This window comes from Zootoca vivipara, chromosome 4 (assembly GCF_963506605.1).
Source record: "Zootoca vivipara chromosome 4, rZooViv1.1, whole genome shotgun sequence".
NCBI classification, from domain to species: domain Eukaryota; kingdom Metazoa; phylum Chordata; class Lepidosauria; order Squamata; family Lacertidae; genus Zootoca; species Zootoca vivipara.
The window spans coordinates 36,380,393-36,402,675 of NC_083279.1; the positions used below are offsets into that span (position 1 = coordinate 36,380,393).

Below are 22,283 nucleotides of genomic sequence, written 5' to 3' on the forward strand. Positions count from 1 at the left end.
TACAGGAATCAGGAAGTAGAGAGGGAGGAGAGAGGCTCTGACAGCATGCGAGAGCCTCAACACCGAGTAGAGAAGGAAGCAGCTGGGGAGGAAATGACGGGATTCGCCACTGGAGAGCAGTCAGAAGGACGACCCTTCCCCCCAACGCCTGAATTGAGGTGCACGGCACCCCCTAGGGCAAGAGGGAGGCGCTTTGGGGTTCCCAAGCTGTTATGTTGGGCGCGAAACAGAAAGAAGCCGTTGCGGGGTTCTGACTTGGACTGAGCAGACATGTTTCCCAGACGCTTTGCACTGTAAATAATATGCACAATAAAGACACCGTAAAGACAAGGAGGTGTGGAGCGTCGTTACTCAAGAGTAGCTGCAAGAACCTCTGACAGTTTCCTTGCTGACTATTTTTATCTGTTGTTCAACCCTTCCTACAAGGACCCTAGGACAGCATGTGCCCATCTCATCCTTTTAACAATCAGAGGAGGTACTATGACAGAATGATTGGCTAAGGTCATTCAGTGAGGATCATAGGAAACAGCTTTATACCAAGTCAGACAACTGGTCCATCAAGCTCAGTCTTGTCTAAACTGATGTAAGCGACTCTCCAAGAGTCATTCCCAGCCCCATGTTGAGATGCCAGGGACTGAACCTTCCACATGCAAAGCAGTTGCTGATTTGCAGTGAGCTCCTCAGCCTACCAAAAGCTCTTGTAAGAGGATGCCAGTGTGTGTGCATGTTTTCTTTTCATTATTTGGCATGTATGCTCATCCTATAATCCGCATTCCTGAACCTATCAATTGTGCTCCTTCTTCCTGGTTCTGCCAAAAGAGGTTGTGCAAACTCTCAGGCCTTTTCGTGCATGAGGAGCTACAGTGTTAGGACCTTGTAGCATATTAATTTGCTGAAGCCAAGTGGTAGATTTGTCACCTGCCCTTTCACTCACAATGAATTGGCTAAGGAGCACCACTTGGGATGGAGAAAGGATAATAAAGAGAATTAGATTCCTTGCTCCTAGTCCTTGAATATGACTAGATTCTGACCTGCCGTACCCAGCACACTAGTTAGAACAGCCGAGGTTCTCTGTCACGTGCCATGGAAAGGAAGCGGGGTGATTTTCTGCTCACTCCCACTTTAGAAGCTCCATGTTACGTATCAACATTTTCATGTGTCTTCCCAGCCATTCCTCATTCTGTGTTCTTCAAGGATTTATGGATGGCTCATCTGGCAGTCACAGTTCTTGTTAATTATTATAAGCTTGCCTTTTAAAGAAGAATTAGTCATAATGCGGTGTTTATGTTCAAAATCAGAGATTTCTGAGCTTGATACTCCCTCTGCTGGTTATTTGACAGAGCTGTAACGATGTGGTTCAAGAGAGGTTTGGACCTGAGCTCAAGTATGATATTGCACTGAGACTGGCTGCGTTACAAATGTATATTGCAACCGTGACCACAAAGCACACGCAGAAAATCTCTCTCAAATACATTGAGTAAGTATAGAATGCAAACCTTGTAATATCTGTGGTTACCATTTATGCGGTCTGTTGATGTGCAAGCTGAATTTGTGGTGGAAATGAAACAACTGCAAACCGCAAGTAAAATTTGATACTTTCAGTATCAGCACAATCCTAACCATCTCCTCTCAGAGGTAAGTCCTATTGATTTCATTGGGGCTCACTCCCAGGTTAGTGGGGTTATGATTGCAGCCTTAGGTTACAGTCCAACCTCATTTAAGTGGGACTTACTTCTGAGTAGACATGTTAGGATTGTGGTGCTAATTTCTCAGCAAAACCCTCCTAATAACCTTAAAGTTAAACTTTGAGACAGTTGCTAAGTCAGTATGTCTTACCATACTACTAGTTCTCCACTAGCACTGCTTCTTTTTTACTGTTTAATTTATATCAGCTGTTGAAATGACACCATTGCCTTCTACTCACAAGGTCACTCACGAGTCAAACAACCATGCTGAGTTACAGGGCTCTGTCCTCTGTTACAGCAGCTGCACATTAAATATGCACACAACTCATGCACAAACTGGATAACAGCTAGACAACTGTTTTCATCAAACTAATCTGTTAATACTGGGGGAGGGGGGAGGTCAGTATCTCTAGAGCCTGTGTGATTATTCCCCCCTGCATCCTGCCTTTCAATATTTCTTTTGGCAAAACACTCAGTGGTGTGGTCTAGTGTATAAAATAGGGTTCTCCTTGATGGTTATGACTAAATGCTGTGATAAGGCGGAAGCATCCTGTTTGCTAACATAGCGGAAGCATCCTGTTTGTATGTCCAACAGCTGCCTTATTTATATAATCATAGATGAATAAGGTAAGATTCATCCTACTTTGAGTCATACAGTATATCAGGGGTTGCCATCCTCTTTGGACCAGTGGTAACATTTTTAATTTCATGAGAATGCTGGGGGTGCCATTGACAAAATAGCTGCTGTGATGCCTTAGATACATCCATGACATTTTCGTGTCCAGCATCTTGTTCTCCGCAATGGCAAACCAGAAACCTATGGCAAGCAAAACCTGAGTGTAATACCCTTTTCCTGCTGTAAGTTCCTCAGCAACTGGTTTTCAGAAGCATGGTACTTCTGATCCGTAAGGCTATTGGGACTAATACTGATTGATAGATTTGTCCTCCATGTCTAATTCCTTCACAGAACCATCTAATGTGGTGGCCATTGCACCTTGGGAGTGGCAAACTCCACTATGGTTCCACTTGCCAGTTCTGAAGCTTCTGCAATCCAATTCAGAAGAAGGAACCTGGGTTCCTTGAATAATGTCACACCAATGGCATAGAAAAGTGGCCAGACAGAACTTATTTTAGCTAGCCTCCATGTGGTTGGGGTAGTGTGCTGACTGACCCTTAAAATGGCACTGTTGAGATGGCAACAATACTTTAAAAGTCTCCTATGCCTAGTGTCAGAACTATTTCATATCAAACCATTGCCACAATAAAACAGTGACTAGCCTTTAGGGACAAACAAATGTATAGCTGCTTGCCTGGAAACAATTGGCATCCCTTACTGTGGCCACTGAAAAGCCTCCCTGGAAGAGAGGAGCCCCTGAAGCATATGGTTTGGGGTATAGCATTCCATCTCTGAACTTCCTAAGTTATCAAAGAATTGTAGATTTGGGGCTTGTCCACACTTTTTTTTATTGCCCCGCCTTCTCCACCTGATGAGATTTACACTCCAAAATGCCTTAAGAGAACCAGGTTTGGGAACATCGATCCTGTCACTCTGCAAACTAAGAACACAAATCTCTAAGCTTGTGCAAAACATTATGCATCCAGCTGCCAATAAGTTATTAAACCCTTAATGGAAATTAAATCAGAGAATTGGGCAGAAGGGAGAGTCTGGGATACACTTCCACACTGGTGGAACTATAATAACCAGACTATAAAATCTACACTGGAAATTGACTCTGTTGGGTTCCCATAGCATCTCTAATCACACAAGCTGTCATGTAATTTATGTTAATACGTATACTGTTCCAAATGAGTCCTTGCTCATAGTCCTATTGGCCTAAACAAGTAGCCCAACCAGGATTTCTAAGCAAGGATTAATAGCTGCAGTTCAGTGTCCACAACCAAAGCATTTAAATGGGGCACACTTGAGGCTTCGTGGGCCCATGGCAGCCGCTATGGACACTTGAAACGGAACTGTGCAAGGGTAAGCCAGTTGCATGAGAAGCTTCCCATGTGGATTATCCAGATCATCAAAATCCCCAGTGTGAGGGTTCCAATTGCAAGCAAACTTTCTGAATGGCTTAGGGAGCCTTTATCTGCAGCCCCTTCAGTTTGGGCCACGCTGAAGGCTGCACATGTGAATCAACAATTTGTTTCCATCACATATTCCAACACACAATCATGCTTTGTGTCTTTAGAACAAAAGCCATTTCTCAAAATGACCTTTTATTCATTTTTCTAGCGTTGAAATTCTTTTATTTTTCTATGTGATAATAGCATCTGCTGGGTGCAGGTGCCCCCAGTTGGTTTCTCCATCCATGTTTCCTCAACCTTGTGGGGTACCTTTTAGAAGAGGTAATTGTCAGAGGACTGTGGAATTAAAGTTGTGCCTTGTATTGCAGAAAAGAATGGGGCCTGGAGACTTTCCTCCCATCTGCTGTACTGCAAAGCATGAAAGAAAAGAACATAAAGAAAGCACTTTCGCACCTTGTCAAAGCAAATCAAAACCTAGTTCCTCCGGGTAAAAAGGTAATGCATTTGCATCTTAATAGAAATAGATTTTCATAATCAGGAGGACTGCATCTGACGGAGAGATTTTCCGTCCCATCCTTCAGAGAAATAAGTCGCCAATGTATTTTTCAGAGATTGCCAGCCTGTACAATGCGCACTGCTTATTGCCATTTTTTCAAGAACAATTAAAAGGAATTAGTTTAGCAAAACCATTATTTTATCTTGAAAATGGTAGGAAATTGCTAGTTAACCACAGGGGCATGACACTTTCCTTCTACCTGCATTCATTTTGCTTCTACGTTTCATAACACAATTGCTGGGAAATGGCTTTCTCTGTTCTGAATCGCACTACCCTAGGAGTCTCCCACAGCCACACATCTTCGCCATGCCATGCATTCATTTCTGTGAAATATCCCGGCCCATTGATCTGCCTTTGGCATTAATGGGCATGGCTCCTTGAGATGCACATCACATTGGATACATTTGAAATTTTATTCATACTTTTAAGACACAGTTCAGCTGAACGGAAGCAATTTTAAGTTCCATTAATTCAATTGCCATGTGAGACTTAAGTACATACTTAGCTCTCTCCTCCTGAAATTATTAGGCTTTAAAATGCATCAGTTAGACTAGATCATGTCCTATATTTTTGGACCACTTTGAACACTCAGTTTGGCAAAATATGGGGGGGGATTAGAACACAGGGCTTTTTTAAAAACACACACACACACACACTACTACCTGCTGCTGCTCTGGTGAGAATACCAAGGGGTAGGAAGAAGGTGGGAAGTAGTGGGGATAGGCACCAGTGCTCAACCTGGCATTGAAAAGGAAGACACCATGTGAAGCAGATGTGGCACCTACCACCATATTGATTTTCCTGTGGGCAAAACATAGCGTGGGGGGGGGGGCAAAGAGCACACATCCCTTAGACTTGCCCTTCTTGCCAGTCTACTTATTCTGGCTTCTGAAGTGGGGGGAAATCACAGGATTATGCCTCATTTGTAAATCACACCAGTAGCCAGCATGTGACTGTCCATTATCAGTTCCTTCATCAGTCAAGGAACTTCTCAATCGGGGGTGGAGGAATCTGTTGGACTTCAACTTTCATAATTCCTCACCAGGGCTGATGGGAGTTGGACTTCAACTACATCTGGAGGGCTGCAAGTTTCATGCGGTGGAAGGCACCTTTCTGTGGTTTGACCTCACGCCGCTGCTGTAATTTTAAAGACCCACAGCCTTTCCTCAGTGGGGTGCTAATTCAGTGGGAGAGACCCACACATTTGGCCCTGTCTACACAGTCTGAAGACTTTTAAACATTACAACAGCACCGTGGGATGGAACCACAGAAAAAGTAGTGTCTGTGGCACTATTTAAAAGGTACCTAAGTGTCTTAAGACTTCATTCTGCTGGGTAGAGGCATCTCATTCTGCACTGAAATATTCCAATAGTATTGGGAAGAAAAGGTCCCACATTAAAGGATACGGTTGTATGGCATCTTAAGGCCTGTGTGAACAATGCCTTCCACTTTATTACTGTGGTGCTAGCAGAAAGTTATGAGGTGGTTAGAAGGATCTGTGGAAGCGTCAGAGGAGAGGCGAAACACAGCTATACCCCAGTTTCCTTGGGTTGAATGTTGCTGTAGCTGATGCAGTTCAAGCCTCAGTTTGAGTGGATTGCAGGAGCTGAAGGTGGAATAGTATCAGGCTTTTCTTTTTAACTGTGGATAAAAAAAATTTTTTTTTTAAAGTACCGTACTTTTCCTTGTATAACACACTATTTTGGGGGACCTCTATTTTTTTGGGGGGGGTTGCAGTAAATCACTAACCCAGTGCTTGCAGTCGCTCGTGTCTGCTACAAGCATCTGCCCAATCACCAACAGCAAAAGTAAATAGCAAGCGCAATTGCCACAGTGGCAGCCAATCCTCAGCAGCTCTTGATGCAGCAACCAATCACACACCCGTTTCCCACAGCCAATACAAATCGCCAGTGACAATCTGCAGCTCGCAGCTGCAAACAATCACCCGTCACCCATACCCACTACCCGTGTATAAGACACCCCCAGTTTTTAAACCTTATTTTTGAGTTTAAAAAAAAACACCTAGTCTTATACACGGTAAAGTACGGTTGCTATGAGCTTCATCCAGTCCATATAACATATGTAGCAATGAGAGATACTCACAGAGGGATTAATCAATAGACATTTGGGGAATTGTTGCCACCACGTGGTTTTAAAGATCTGGTATATTACTACTCTAAAACTTTTCACAAAGGGGGCTAGTTCTGACTATTTGGAATGCTGTGTTCTACCTCCAAAATACTTCAATGAGTCATTTAGATCTGTCTTGCACTAGATCATTTCTAGTTCTCAAGCACTGCTGCCGATACGGTTTGAACTACATCTGATTGGATGAAATAAGACTTCTAATTTCAAGATCTAAAAGTAATTTCTGCCCTTAGGAAGTTCTCTAAAGAATGGCTTACCCATGGGCTTTGAGAAGTCCTTATTAACAGCTTGCCTGGGGTGTGTAATAAAATTATAATGAATTATAGTCACCATTGCGCCTAACTCCTGTGGTCATTTGATTGTTTTCTCTCTTTATCTTCAGCTTTCTGCTCTGCAAGCCAAGGTACACTATCTCAAGTTCCTCAGTGATCTGCGGCTTTATGGGGGCCGTGTATTCAAAGCAACGTTATTGGTAGGCTTTCCCTCACCATCATTTTTTAATGTTTGCTGAGTATTCTTCAAGTGGCTAATTAATGAGACAATTAATTATTTGCTTCACAAGTAATATTGAGCCAATTCATGCAATAGCTTTAGTACAGCTTTCAGCAGGCTCATTTCAATTAGGTACCAGTACTTTTTAAATATATTTTTTCATCCCTTGGTACCAAGTATACACACTGATGAAAATCTTGTAAAATTAATTTCTGTGAGGATCAACAACCTAGCTGGTTAAGTTAGATAATGTGGATTTGATGCATAATGTTGATTTAAGTGGAGGTAAACCGATTTAAATCCACATGTATTTCCTTGCTTTGTGAAAGCCTCTTCTTTTTGCTTCCTGTGTTGCAGCAGGGTGAAAAACGTTCCGAGGTGACACTGTTAGTGGGGCCGCGATATGGTATCAGCCACGTAATAAACACCAAAACAAATCTGGTAGCTCTGCTGGCAGATTTCAGCCACGTGAACAGAATTGAGATGTTTACAGAAGATGAAACTATTGTTCGAGTTGAGCTTCATGTGCTAGATGTAAAAGTAAGTTGAATGTCACAATTGTTTCAGTAAGACTCTCAGCTCTGCATTGAATAAAGAATAAAAAGGAGAGTTCAATTATCCCTTTAAATTTGGTGATCCATCAAATTCAGCATCAGGTCTAGTTCAATTAGCCTTTCTTTTCATTTTCTTGCCGTACCTTGGAATAATAATCTTAGTTACTGTCAAAGTTCACTATGTAGTTGTAAACAAGCTTATGTTTGAACTTTATTCTCTGATTAGAAGTAACATAATTGCAATTATTATTTTGAAGAATATTTGTTTTTCTCTGCTTTTTAATGTTTATTTTCAGTCTCAGTACTTCTTTTGTGAAAGAAGTGACCAGCAACGGTTTATTTGCATAATGCTCCAGTGGATTTTGTTGTGTGTTTAGACCTTTAACCCTATAAATAAATTTAGACAAGACTCAAATTTTGGTTTGGTTTTTGGCAGAATTTAGGCCACAACTTTATTGATTACAGAAAGTGAGTGGCTGCATAGGCTCTGGTTCGACTAGCTCCCTGCACCGTTGCAGGTAGCACTGACCCAGGGCACCAGCATAGGTCAGCCTAGGGTGAGCACCTGGGATGGCGGAAAGTTGGGGACATGCTATGTCTGTCACCCCGATGTCACGCAGGACTCAGGCACGTGCCCAACCCCTCTCAGGGTTGACCAAACCATTGAGTCCCTGGATTCCTTTAACGGAATACGCTTCACATAGGGATGGCGAGAGCGTTCCCCATCCCTATCACCTGAACCAGAGCCTATCCGCAGCCTTAAAAGTTGTGAAGATTTGCTATGCGGCAGGCGAAACCCAAATGGCACCAGCCAATCAGCCAAGTGGGGAAAATTCCTGCCGTGCCCCTGTCCCAATGACAGACGACAGACAACGGCATAGCAAGGTCAAGCGCACAAGCCCTAAAAGTAGGGAGAGGTGGGCAGGTGTGCCGATGCACTGACCAAAAGAGGAAGCTCTGAGTCAAGTGCATGGGCATACAGTGGTACCTCTACTTACGAATTTAATGCATTCCGAACGCACATTTGTAAGTTGAAAAAATTGTAAGTCAAATCCTATAGGAATGCATTGGGAGAAAAAATTCATAAGTAGAAGCAACCCTATCTAAAAATTCATAAGTAGAAAAAAATCCTATCTAAACCACATCCAAGATGGCGGACGGAGCTCCATTCGTAAGTAGAAACATTCGTAAGTAGAGTTATTCGTAAGTAGAGGTACCACTGTATATAGGACCCTTGATCAGTTTGGCTAGCGTCCCATTGGCCTGATTCAACACAGCATCAAGGGACCTACCAATAGGGTGTTGTGGCTATCCAATCATACCCACCCAGGGTTCGGTTACCATGTCATACCATGACACATGCCCTCTTTAAGGGAGGACACGATAAAGCATTTGGGAAACATTAACCTCTGTACATCTCCTCAGAAAAATAAATATCAACAAACCTTTTTCAGACTTTGAAAAATAAAATGCAGCCTTGCTCTTTCTAAACCATCAAACTAAGAATTCACCATATTTTGTTAACTCCCCCCCCCCCAGACAGCTCTGAGTGGCTTTAGAACAAAACTCTTGTCATTCAGCATAAAATAAATGACTGTTTTGAAGTGAAACTTTTTGACCAAAAGCGAGCAGAAAATGTGTTTTTCATATGAGCTAATATTTTACATGCTCTACCATTGTGGGAATGGCACAGAGGCAAAAGTTAGCAAAATACTATCTTCATACTGAACTGTGGTAGATTTCTAATAGCATCCAGTCCCATATACAGTTATAGAATTGTTAGGTGTGAGATTCTTATTTAAAGGAATTGATGCATGGCCTTAATTTGTCTCAATTTATCTCTACTACTTATCCCATGTGAACTGGGACAGAAGAAAGCACAGTCATTAATTAGGAGAGCCACAATGGTCCTGGACCAATAATTGGGGGGTGGGATTAAGAAAATTGCCTCAATCTCAATTTGCCTCAATTAGCAGTTCAACCTAAAAAATGAACATTCATAATTTCAAGTGTCCATTCTGGAACACCTTTTAAGTCTTTGCACCTTCTACTGCTATTATTTTGATGTTGTGCCTAGAAGACACAGACAGAGTGGCAGGGATAGGTCTGACATATAAAGATGCCTCTCTCAAATTCATGGAAATCCCATTCAACTTAGTGGGAATTGCTTCTGGTCAGGGCCGTCTGAAGCACGTCGGGCGCCCCCGTGCCGTGGTGCGGAGATTGCTCCGGCACCCCCGCCCCGTTCCCTTTCTTGCTGCGGCTGGTGGGCGGGCGCAGGGCGCAGCATGGTTTCCGCACGGCTCCCCCCTACCGGGCCGGCGCCCTGCACCACCCAGACTACCCCTAGAGCTGGCCCTGCTTCTGGTTAAGCTTGGTTAGGGTCATACTAAAGGGACACAGGTGGCGCTGTGGTCTAAAACACTGAGCCTAGGGCTTGCCGATCAGAAGGTTGGCAGTTCGAATCCACGCAACAGGGTGAGCTGCCATTGTTTGGTCCCAGCTCCTGGCAACCTAGCAGTTCGAAAGCACGTCAAAGTATCAGTAGATAAATAGGTACCACTCCGGCGGGAAGGTTCACCAGAAGCTCTGGTTCACCAGAAGCTGCTTTGTCATGCTAAACAAACGCCGGCTCCCTCAGCCTATAGAGCGAGATGAGCGCTGCAACCCCAGAGTTGTCTGTGACTGGACCTAATGGTCAAGGGTACCTTTACCTTTACCTTAGGATTATACCAATTTAATTCCACCTAGCATATTTTCTTACCATTTTTCTTTTTTTAAACAAACAAACCAACCAAATTGTGCTCTAAATCTAGCACCCCACCAAAGATTATAGCCTTGACTTTATAATGACTCTGCTGTCCATTTTTTCTTTCCCTTAGCCAATCACTTTGCTAATGGAATCGTCAGATGCCATGAATCTTGCCTGTTTAACTGCTGGATATTATAGACTTTTAGTTGATTCCAGACGTTCAATATTTAACATGGCCTGCAAGAAAAATATTGGAAGCCGCGAAGCAGGTAATGTATACTTATCATGTGATGAATACACAGACATACAAAATGATGTTAACTTTTCAGGTAAGTTTTGCTTCCAGTCAGCAGAGACCTTCTAGGAAAGCAAAAGTTTGTATCTTGGCAAATCTGATTTGCAGGTGGCATGCTGAACTTGAAAGTGACTTCAGATCCATATAAATTCCCTTATATGTATCTGTGTCAACCAACCCAAGTAGAATTATTCAGTCTGCTTGTTAGGATATGCAATCAAAATGGGTTGAGTTTTTGATTTATTCTCACAATAAGAATTCAGTGTGTGACTTCTTTGAGAAGTAAGGAGTAGCCTAAGAATAGGCAACTGCTAGAAACTTATTTCAGGGACGTGGGTGCCGCTGTGGGTTAAACCATAGAGCCTAGGGCTTGCCGATCAGAAGGTCGGCAGTTCGAATCCCCGCGACGGGGTGAGCTCCCGTTGCTCGGTCCCTCTTCCTGCCAACCTAGCAGTTCGAAAGCACGTCAAAGTGCAAGTAGATAAATCGCCAGAAGCAGCTTAGTCATGCTGGCCACATGACCTGGAAGCTGTACGCCGGCTCCCTCGGCCAATAATGTGAGATGAGCGTCGCAACCCCAGAGTCGGTCATGACTGGACCTAATGGTCAGGGGTCCCTTTACCTTTAGAAACTTATTTCAAGGTTACATGAAAAGGATCGATCTAAAAACATGGTTGTTTAGGAATAGCAATCTAATCTGATGTAGGCGAGATAGCATAAATTGATTTGATATTTCGCCTTTCCTCTCTACCCCCCTCTTCCATTTTTAGGGACTGAAATTAAGGGGAAGCATAACCTCCATGGCCCTGAGTGGAACTGTGTAGCGAAAACGACGACATTCCCAGCGGAAGGAGCGCAGGAGGTGCACATGTATATAGACTCAAGACAAAAAACTGCAGATGCTAATGACAGCACCTTCTGCCCAAAAGAACACAGGCACTTGTACATAGAGAGTGTTTATAATTCTAGTGTCCTTGATCAGCAGCTGGCCAAACAAGAGGACTCTGCAGAGGCAGAAGAAGAGAACCAAAATTTAAACCAGCAATCTGCACTGTCATACTCAGGAGGAATAGAATCAAGCAAGAAAACGCAGGGATCTCCAAGAGCTGCAAAAGTATCCTTTATTTTTGGAGATCACAGTTTGGACGGCATTAACCCCCAAACCCTTGGCTATGAAAGACTAATGGATGAAAGTCCAGAAGCACTGGAAAGGCAGAGAGCTCTTTATATAAGCCATGCCAATGACATCAAGAGTTTGGAGTTGTCCCCTGATGCTGAAAGCATTCAGTTTGCTGCAAATTCCGTTTTTGCAGGTTTGAATGATGGCAAAATATTTGGAGCTGCAGAAGGAATAGAGGAGCCCTTGCTGCATGACATTTGCTATGCAGAGAACACAGATGATGCCGAAGATGAGGACGACGTAAGCTGTGAGGAAGACATGATTGTGGGAGAGATCAACAGGCCTACTCTTCTCAGCCTTTCGGGTTCCAGTGATGACATCATTGACTTGACATCACTCCCACCTCCGGAAGGGGATGACAATGAAGACGACTTCCTCTTGCATTCTCTGAACATGGCCATTGCAGCTCCTCCCCCTGGATTCAGGGATAGCTCTGATGAAGAAGACTCTCAGAATCACACAGTACAGTATGGAGAGGACAGGGAGGAGACTAATAATGCAGGGAGTGATGATATTCCAGTGTCGCTTATTGATGCTGTTCCTACAAATACTGAAGGAAAATGTGAAAAGGGTCTGGATGATGCTGTGGTTTCTACTCTTCAAGCACTGGAGGCCTTGGCTGCTTCGGAGGAACAGCAGACAAATGACAACTCAGGTTCTTACATCACTGTTACGTTTATTCACTGAAACAAACCATACCATTCCATCCATTTTCACCATTTTGCCTTTTCATCATTAGCCCTTTTTTGGGGGAAACATTTCATTATTATTTTTTGTTTTTGTTTTTCCTCCATCACCTACACATACCATGTGATAGAACTACCATAATGTTAAGTTGCCTTTCTTGGAAACTATGCAATATGTGAATCAGTATTCTAGAACCATTAAAAAAAAAATGAAGTGCCTGACATGATTTCATTAATTGGCTCTTATTTTTTACGGCATGCAGGTGTAGCCATCTTGAGAGCATATAGCCCCGAATCATCCTCAGATTCTGGCAATGAGACTAACTCTTCCGAAATGACTGAAACTTCTGAATTGGCCACAGCACAGAAACTGTCTGAAAATGCCACGCGCCTGTTTCTGCCCACTAACGAAGGTTATCAACCGCTTGTGGAGCAGCAGGCTGAGTTCTCCATCACCAAGAGCCAGGCTGGAGGCCTGCTGCTGAAATCCGTACAGTCTTCAGCCAATCAGCAAGTTGCAGAGCTACAGTCAAAAGTTGTGCCTTCCAAGCAGATTCTCCATTCAGATAACATGGAGATGGAACCGGAAACCATGGAAACAAAGTCTGTTACTGAATATTTCAGCAAGCTGCACATGGGGTCCGTGATATATTCTTGCACTACCAAACGGAAAAATAAGGCGGCCGAAGGGGAAGGGAAAGCAACCCCTGATGGCAATGTTGTTATGAAAAAACATGTGGGGGCTAAAAAGACAGAAGCCGATGAGCAAAAGGGCAAAGTCAGCACTCTCTCCTCAAGAGAGGGTCAGCGCATAAGCACTTTTAATGTGGAAAGAACTGCCTTTCGCAAGGATGGCCAAAGATGGTATGCTGCTTCGGATGAGGGAGCGGCAGAGAAGCCAAATTCAGAAACGGTGAACGGAAAGGCAGTTCCGAGAGTTTCAAGCCTTGGGAAAACAGAGGTGGACTGTAAAGAGGAAGTGCACCCTGAGATTAGTCCTAGTGGTGCTTTAGGGCATGGGCCAGATGAACATTTTGTTTCAGATGTGACTACTCTCTCTTCACCCAAGGAGCGCAATGACTCTGAAGATGCTAATTCACCTGGCAATGGCCACCTCCCAAAGCTCCTGGAAGCAGAGCAGAGCATGACTAGATTATGTGAGTATCACCTAGCTAAGCGCATGTCATCCCTGCAGAGCGAAGGCCACTTTTCTCTGCAAAGCTCGCAGTGCTCCTCAGTGGATGCAGGGTGCAGCACAGGCAGCAGCACGTGCGGAACCCCGGTCGAATCTCCTCTTTGCACCTCTGACGCAAAGCACATTATCCCTGACTCAGCAGGAAAGGGCCTCAGCTACATTATTCCAGCAGACGAAAGAGCTGCCATGCTCTCCAGCCACGGAGCAACGTACAAGGAGCTGCACCAGCAGCCTGAAACTGTGTGCCACAGAATGGCAGTGCCTGTTATGCATCCCACAGTCAATTCCGCTGACCCACTCTTCGGCACGTTGAGAGATGGATGTCACAGGATCCCCAAGATTAAAGAAACTACAGGTACGGCAGCACCAAAGGGTTAATCTGAATGTGTGTAAGAGACGTGGGTGGCATTTTTTAAACCGTAAAAATAAAATTTGAATGAAGTGACCGTCCAGAGCACACACAGCCCAAGGAGGGCAAACAACCAGCACAAACTTAACAGTAGCTCCTGAAGCACACTAAACATGCACGCACATGCTCCTGGTAGCTAGGTATCTGGCACCCCTTTGCAGGCTTGTGCTCTTAGTTGGAGCAATGATGGGACCATGCTTGCATGCAAACGTAAGTACCTTTGTCTGATGGCAAGAGCACAATAACCTGCAACTTCTCCTACTCGGAAATGTCACTGTGTCTGCCTTTTTAAGGCCCTCCTGGTCCTGGGGGACAGCAGGGGAAGGGATTCTGCTAGCCCCCTCCCTTGAGGCGCCATCTCTCCACCCACTTCTGGCACGTCCTGTCCTTCCTCCCCCATCTCTGACTGCTCAGACCCTTCCCCATCTTCCAGCTCTGGCTCCTGCCTCATGGGGGGGCACAACATCCCATAACTCGTTACCCCTTTATAATAATAATAATTTTATTATTTATATCCCACCCTGACTATGTTGCTCCAGCCACTCTGAGTGGTTTCCAACACATACAAAAACATGATAAAACACCAAACATTAAAAAAACTTCTCAATACAGGGCTGCCTTCAGGTGTCATCTAAAAGTCGTGCAATTCTTTTTCTCCTTGACATCTGAAGGGAGGGTGTTCCACAGGGAGGGCACCACTACCGAGAACGGGCTTCTAGCAATGAGAGAAACACCAGAAGACCCTCGGAGCTGGACCTCAGTGTCCAGGATAAACAATGGGGGTGGAGATGCTCCTTCAGTTATAGATAGGGCTCCTGGATCAGCCTCTGGCCCCAATATCTCTTCCCCCACCCCACTCCTCAGAGCCCTGACAGTACTTCAAGTGTTAAGAGTGTGGCCTTAGCATGGTTTCACACAGTCGCTACTCTAGAAATCCCACCTGTCCAGTGGAATGTAGACTTTGTGCATATCCAAAACACATGCTACATTATCTGCTTTGGGCCACATGCACAATTGTCTGATTTCCTCAGAAGTGGGGGATCGAGCCCTACGAATGAAAGAGTCAAACTCTTCAGAAGAATATTTTGAATTGGAAATACTGAAATGAGAGGCTGTAGCAGGAACCCAGAGACCAACTGAAGGGAAGTTGAAGTACCAGTTAGACCTGGCCAACCGTGGGTAGGCAAAGAAAAGCAAGATAGGGAGGAAGAAGGCAAAAGTGTGCTGGCAGGCAGTATTAACAAGCCTCTTACTGTGCAATCCTGCACATGCCTACTCAGAATTAACCCCCTTGAGCAGAATTGGATTCACTCCTAGGTGAGTGTGTATAGGATTGCAAAAGCTCCCATTCAGGCCTATCAGAGCCACAAAGCTTTTATTATTATTTGGCAATGTTTTTTCCTTGCAGTTCCTTCCTCTGTTGGCCAGAGCTGGAGATGTTACTGCATTGATTAAGTCCTGCTTGAAACCCAAACCTTGTGATGCATGCCGTTTGTTGCTTTTTCCTTAAAGGCTTCATATGCATCATACATTTATGCCACTTTAAAAACCATAGCCCGCCCCCCCCCTCTCCGGAGAATCCTGGAAAGTATGGTTTGCTAAGGGCGCTGAGAGTTGTTAGGAAACCCCTATTTCCCCTCACGGAGCTACAATTCCCAGCTGGTTTCACAATCAATCCTTCTTCACATGAAACTCCTAGAGTTGTAGTTCTGAGAATGGAGCAAGACATTGAATGAACAGAGTAACGTGATGCTGATTCCTAAAGTCGGGGCGGGAGACATCCTTCAAGCAGGGGAAAGGACAAACCCAACAGATAAACAAGCATTCAATTCGTCACTCCTATGACAAGTGCACTTCAAACTGTGAGGCAGCTTCACAGCAGAGGTTGTGCGTTTTCTCTTTTTACACCACAGACTAATCTATACTGGTGAGTTAAAACGTTGTAAATGAGTTATAAAAATGTACAGCAGTAAATGGAAAATTGCATTGAGAGCTACAGTGGTACCTCAGTTTTTGAACATAATCAGTTCCGGAAGACAGTTTGAGTTCTGAAACGTCCGAAAACCAAAAACTCAATAGCTGACAGCTAGGCCTCGGGATCTTGCACTCAGCAGAAGCCGCGTGGCATGTTCGACTTCTGAGGCATGTTCGAAAACAGAAGCATTTACTTTTGGCATTTACGGCGTTCAAGAACTGAAATGTTTGTCAGCGTTTGAAAACTGAGGTACCACTGTATATAACTTTTTTCTTAGGGTTGTTTTGTTTGTTTTTAGATCAATGTAGATCCAGCCTATATCTGTCTTCTCCATCAAAGTTATACGGAAAGAACTGTTAGCTCAGTTGTTTAGGGCAGGCACCCCCAAACTTCGGCCCTCCAGATGTTTTGGCCTACAACTCCCATGATCCCTAGCTAACAGGACCAGTGGTCGGGGAAGATGGGAATTGTGGTCCAAAACATCTGGAGGGCCGAAGTTTGGGGATGCCTGGTTTAGGGCATGGTGCTGATAGCACCAAGGTTGCAGGTTCAATCCCTGTATGGGGCAGCTGCATATTCCTGCATTGCAGGGCGTTAGATTAGATGATCCTAAGGGTCCCTTCCAACTCTACAATTCTCTAATGGATGTAAAGATTTTTTTAAAAAAAAAAATGTTTTGATGAACTGCACATTTCCTGAAAGATTTGTGATTGCATGTGGGGTCTGAAAAATGTGTATTCAGAATATTAAACCTTTCCTTTTTAAAATTTCTAAAGCAACAGTTAAGACTATACGGCTGAAATGCTCAGCCACTAAATGGCTTTTTGAGGTGGTGCTTAATTATTCCCTTTGTTCTTCTACTCCCCCTAGTGTAGCTTTCACAGAGCCTGTGACTGGAAGACAAGGAAGCATGTCTTCAGCTTTTCCTAACCAGCCCAGAGCTGATTCCATCACGCTATCATCCCACATTCACTCAGAATCAAAGGTGCCAATTCGAAACCAAGACTCTTTTGATGTTCCCAAAGTCAACCAGTCAGGTGGGGTAGCGGTTAGTTTATGGCCATATGAGATGATGGGGGGAAGCCTCAGGATGCCGCACAACAGGAAAGTTCTGCGACGAAGCAGTAGCGTCACTGCAGAATCGACAAGCCTCGAGATGTTTCTCGAGAAGAAGAAAGCCGCAGTCAGTGTGTTATGTACAGACATCGCTGAAGCAGGTGGCTCAACAAAATCGGAAAAAAGAGGAGAACTTCCTCTGGGCAAAACATTATCAAAAAGTTATTCCCAGAGCTCTGTGAATGTCAGCAGCATGGGCAGCAAGAGATCTCCTGTCTTGAATGCCATCCGGAAGGAGTCCAAGCAGTACAGAACGTTGCCCTTACGAAAGCTGGATGCCAGCAATTGGAAATGCCGCGGACCCTTTAGCTATTGTTTCCTAGCGAGAGGAAATGCTGAAGAGGACGAGGATGAAGACGAACGCAGAGGTGGTGCCCAGCTCTCGTTCCTCTATCGTCCTGAGATACAGTGCCAGGTAGCAGAATTGTCCCCTCGGCCTCCTTCCATTGAAAGTGAGGAGAATGGGAAGGAGGGCACAAAGACTGCCAGCGATGCCAAAAGCAGCCCAAGCAGCAAAAGCACTCGTGGAGACCAGGATGGTCAAACCGATAGGAATCTCAGCGACATGTCCTTCGATGCACAAATAGCGAGACTCAGCGTAATGAAGGAGAAGAATTATGCAGTGCCTGATGGATTTCTTGCAGCACAAAAAGATGCCAATGAGCTCCTCTGTTTGGTCCGATCGAGTATGGGGAAGAGGGAGGATCATTCAGAAGCATATGACCTTAAACTTTCTCAGTATAAACAACTGTTATCTGTAGAATCGAGACAGTTGGGAAGTGCCTGCAGGAAAATGGCCATGGCTGAAAAAAGCCCAGAGGAAATGCTTGTAGCTATGACTTCCAGCTTTCAAGTACTCTGTTGCTTAACAGAAGCCTGCATGCGATTAGTTAAAATCATGAACTCTGAAACACAGCAGGAGGAAATTGTAGCTAAAATAGATGAGGTTGTAATAAACTACATTTGTCTTCTAAAAGCTGCGGAAGCAGTATCTGGTAAGACCTCCAGTAACTCTAGCATTAAACTCTTGGCTCGTAATTCGACCACCATGGCCACTATCGTAAGCACACTAACACGTTCTCTTAAAATGCTTTTAAATAAATAAACAGAAGTCACTTCATAATCTACCTTTGCAAAGCCATACATTAAAAAAAAACTTTTATTAATTGTACGTGTATGAAATAATGTTTAAAAAAACCACCTTGACGCTCTCTCTGTATATTTTGTTATTTTATATAAAATAGGTATGAGATAGAAAAAACAAAAACAACTATGGGACTTCTGACCAGTTCTATCCTCCTCCTCTTTCTTTCTTTCTTTCTTTCTTTCTTTTTGAAGGATAAAAACTATATAAAAGCATTTGGAAGTTTGACTTTTTCCATAGTCAAATCTACAGGTGTTTGATCTTAATTTCTTAAGACTGCAATGCTAGAGGATTTACTTCCTTTCCCCCTCCAAGTTTATACTTGGGAACTATACTGTTCATGGTTAGAACTAAGAATCATAATGTATATAACAGTATTTAATGTTTGAATTATAATTTTTAAAGCATTGAATATAGCAAAAAAATACATTTTAAAACCCAGAGACTATTGTGACTGAATAGATTATATATATATAAATATATATATACATATGTGTATATATATGCGCATAATAAATTACTCTTTTGTTCATACTGCTTGCTTGATGCATCTGTTACATTGGTAGTTTATTTCTGTGCCACTGCTCAATCAAAAAGGCCTGCAGGACTGCTCCCAAATGTTTAATGCAGATACAAAATTCAAACACGTAAATGCAGCTTATGACCTTCAGGGAGGGACAATAACTGCCCTTAAGTTACATTCCAGACAGCAGCTTTTTTTAATATAAGGTTCCCTGTAAAGGGGGCTGGTTTAGAACAGGTAGAGAAGCTTGCCCCACTGTCTCTCCACACACATCCTCCCTGGTAGCAATTCCTCCTATGAAAATAAAGGGCAGCTTGGCCTTATATCCACATCTAGGCACAGCTTCTCACTGAGACTTTTTTCAATGCTGTGGCTTTAAGCACTTGCTCAAAGTTGTTTTGGTTAGTCTGCCATATCAAGATGGTGCGTCATGAAAGCTGGTATATGTGGGGAACACCTTCATTTGAATCCCAAGAGGATTTAAGATACCCAACCCTTTGAAAACGAATCAAAAGCAATATCGCCACAGATATCTCTGTGCATTACATGAAATAACTTCCTGGACAGTTTGAACAGAGTGACTTGATTTCTATATATAGGCTTTTTAAGGCATCTCCTAGTCTTCTTACTCCTTTGTATCATCTTGGTGATTTGTGGTCTGTTTTCCTGCTCTGCTCTTTGCTCAAATGGGTCAATATATAGAGCTTTGAAAGGATGTCATATAACCAACTTGTAATTTCCTGACACATCAGTTATCCTATGAACATTTCAGACTTGTAGTTATCAGTGATTACCTTTAAAGCTTGGGAACATATCAGTGTATATGAAGGGAAACCTTTGGTCCTCCAATTGTTGCTAGACTACAACTTCCATCAGCCCATGTTGGCTCAGGCTGATGGGAGTTGGAGTCCAACAGGAATATCTGAAGTACCATAGATCTCCCCATCTCAGATCTAAGCAATATTCAGAACAATATGGTGCATATTTCCAGCTCACGAAGAACAAGTAATGCAGTGAAGTATTAATCAACGGCAATATGATTGCATTCTTCATTTATTTTATCCATTTTAGCTTGATAAATCTGGACCATTTCCAGCATTAACTGATGTGCCTACTTAAACTGGTTCTCTCATACAAATGGTCTTTTCTCTCTCCATAGGATGCTAGTAAACTACGGTGTGTACCATGTGGGGTGTACACACTCGTGTGCTTAACACTGGTGAGAAGAGAGGATGAGAGCACATTGCTGCATAGAAACAGCTGATCCCAGAGCACACACAGCAGAGACAGTCAACATACCATAGTTATCTGAGGAACAAATGAGATATTTATTGAGAAGTCTTAGTTTTTTGTCTAAAGGCTATTTGTGCCCTTTGGGTACATGCCAGACACTGTTTTCAAGCGTTTCTCAACAGCTAGAATCTGTCTTCAAGGTTTTGGGCTTCTCAGGCTAACATCTAAGATCCGACTGCTCAACTTGTAGTCACCAGCCTTTCACATCAATCTTGCTTGTGTTTTCCAATCAGATTAATGACCACTGTGTGTCAATCAGCAGTTTGTCAGGAAGCAGAGGGTGAGGAAGATACAATCCCAGCCCCTCTTCCTCCCAAACAGCTGAATTGCACGGCTGATGACGTATTTCATAGTTCTAGCTTTTGAATCAGCCTAGGAAACTCATTTTAATGTACAATTCCATGTACAGAAACCTGCTTCCATGCAGATGGCCTCTGGATGGATCAGGACAATTATATGGAAGAGGTCTCATTCACATCAAAAAAGCTCTACTGAAGATGGCAACCCAAGAATGCAAGCATTTAACAAAGGCATGTTTTATTTAAAAGCTGCAGATTACCAAACATGATGGTTGTGAGTGGAAAAGGAGATGAAGGCGTTAATTCTTTCCACATGAACCTATCCGGACCCTGAGATCATCTTCTGAGGCGCTTCTTCAGGTGTCTCCTCCACGAGAGGTCCAGAGGGTGGCAACACGAGAATGGGCCTTTTCTGCAGTGGCTCCCCATTTGTGGAATGTTCTCTCCAAGGAGGTTCACCTGACACCTTCATTATCCACTTTCAGACACCAGGCAAAAACGTTCCTCTTTAACCAGGCCTTTGGCTGATTGACATCCAATGCCCTTTTAAAAGGTGTTGCGGAAGGAAGGGGGTTATTAGGTTGTTTTTGTTTTTGTTATGTATTTTGTGCTTTTTATATTGTGACTTTATGTTGTAACTTCCCTGAGAATATAGGGCAGTATACAAATTTAATAAATAATAAACACAACTTTTAATGTTGGGAGCCAGAGTCCACCAGGTCCCCACACCCCTTTTCTAGCACAATGCTAGAAATGATGCTAAAGGGAGACTCTTGGGAGTCTTCTTTGAGAAGCAACTCCAGGGAGACGACCACAGCATCTGGGGGAGAAATTGGAAAGGAACCTGCTCTATTAAATGAGCCAATATCAATTAGAGTTCCCTCTGCTGCTGGTCCAGCCACTGTTGCAGACAGTAAAACACCTACTTGCAGATCAAAGAGTCCTTCTGCCTGGCCCAACAGAGCCAGCGCTCTGTGGACCAATCTGGAAGAATGTGTTTTCGGGTCAGAATATATTTGCTCTGTTCCCATGCTGCACAGTAGATCTTCCTGGTAGGCATTGCTCAAATTTTGTGTGTGGAAATCTGATCCCAACTATGGACAAATATAGGTGCTCTAATATGGAGCTGTGCAAGAGCAAAATCTATATCTTTTCTTGTGCACTGTTTCCCTTCGCTGTGAAAATACCCAAACAGACCGCTGTGCAGCATTGAATTAATATGCTTTGGAACCCATTAAACCAGGGAAGGAGTTCCTGGGAGCATCCCAGATGTTGCTGGACAATTTATTCATTTATGAAATGTACATCTCACCCTTCCTCCCAATTAAATTTATGTTCCACTTTCCATCATTTCTGACCATTGGCTAGCTGGGGCTGATGGAAGCTGGGGGAGGGATAGCATCTGGATAACCACAGAGGCCACCCCTTCCTTAAACCTTTTGGATTGGGAAATGAGTCTAACATCATGTAGATGCTTTCTTAGAAAGAAGCCCCATAGATTTAAAGGAAGCTAGATACAGTATAGATATATGGACGCGTGTGGCACTGTGGTCTAAACCATGGAGCCTAGGGCTTGTCGATCAGAAGGTTCGAATCCCCACGACGGGGTGAGCTCCCATTGTTCGGTCCCAGCTCCTGCCCACCTAGCAGCATAGCTGCCAAGTTTTCCCTTTTCTCACGAGGAAGCCTATTCAGCATAAGGGAATTTCCCTTTAAAAAAAGGATAACAGTTCGAAAGCACGTCAAAGTGCAAGTAGATAAATAGGGACCGCTCCGGCAGGAAGGTAAAGGCGTTTCCGTGTGCTGCTCTGGTTTCGCCAGAAGCGGCTTAGTCATGCTGGCCACATGACCTGGAAGCTGTACGCTGGCTCCCTCGGCCAATAAAGTGAGATGAGCACTCAACCCCAGAGTCTGCGGCTGGACCTAACAGTCAGGGGTCCCTTTACCTTT

The 22,283-nt window shown here is 43.7% G+C and overlaps 1 protein-coding gene across 5 annotated transcripts in view; it reads left to right on the forward strand.

The window, feature by feature from the left end:
- The window catches only part of FRMPD4 (FERM and PDZ domain containing 4), a 210,646-nt gene extending 192,077 nt beyond the window's left edge, over nt 1-18,569 (forward strand). For 3 of the 5 annotated variants that reach the window (XM_060273491.1, XM_060273492.1, XM_060273490.1), the window contains exons 10-17: nt 1,341-1,477; nt 4,085-4,211; nt 6,803-6,892; nt 7,270-7,452; nt 10,349-10,487; nt 11,284-12,348; nt 12,643-13,929; nt 16,834-18,569. In XM_060273491.1, the coding sequence (XP_060129474.1) occupies nt 1,341-1,477; nt 4,085-4,211; nt 6,803-6,892; nt 7,270-7,452; nt 10,349-10,487; nt 11,284-12,348; nt 12,643-13,929; nt 16,834-18,179 (4,374 nt within the window). In that variant the 3' untranslated portion in view covers nt 18,180-18,569. Of the gene's footprint in view, nt 1-1,340; nt 1,478-4,084; nt 4,212-6,802; nt 6,893-7,269; nt 7,453-10,348; nt 10,488-11,283; nt 12,349-12,642; nt 13,930-15,682 lie in introns of all 5 variants that reach the window. The other 2 variants (XM_060273493.1, XM_060273494.1) reach the window with 2 other exon arrangements.
- The last annotated feature ends 3,714 nt before the right edge of the window (nt 18,570-22,283 follow it).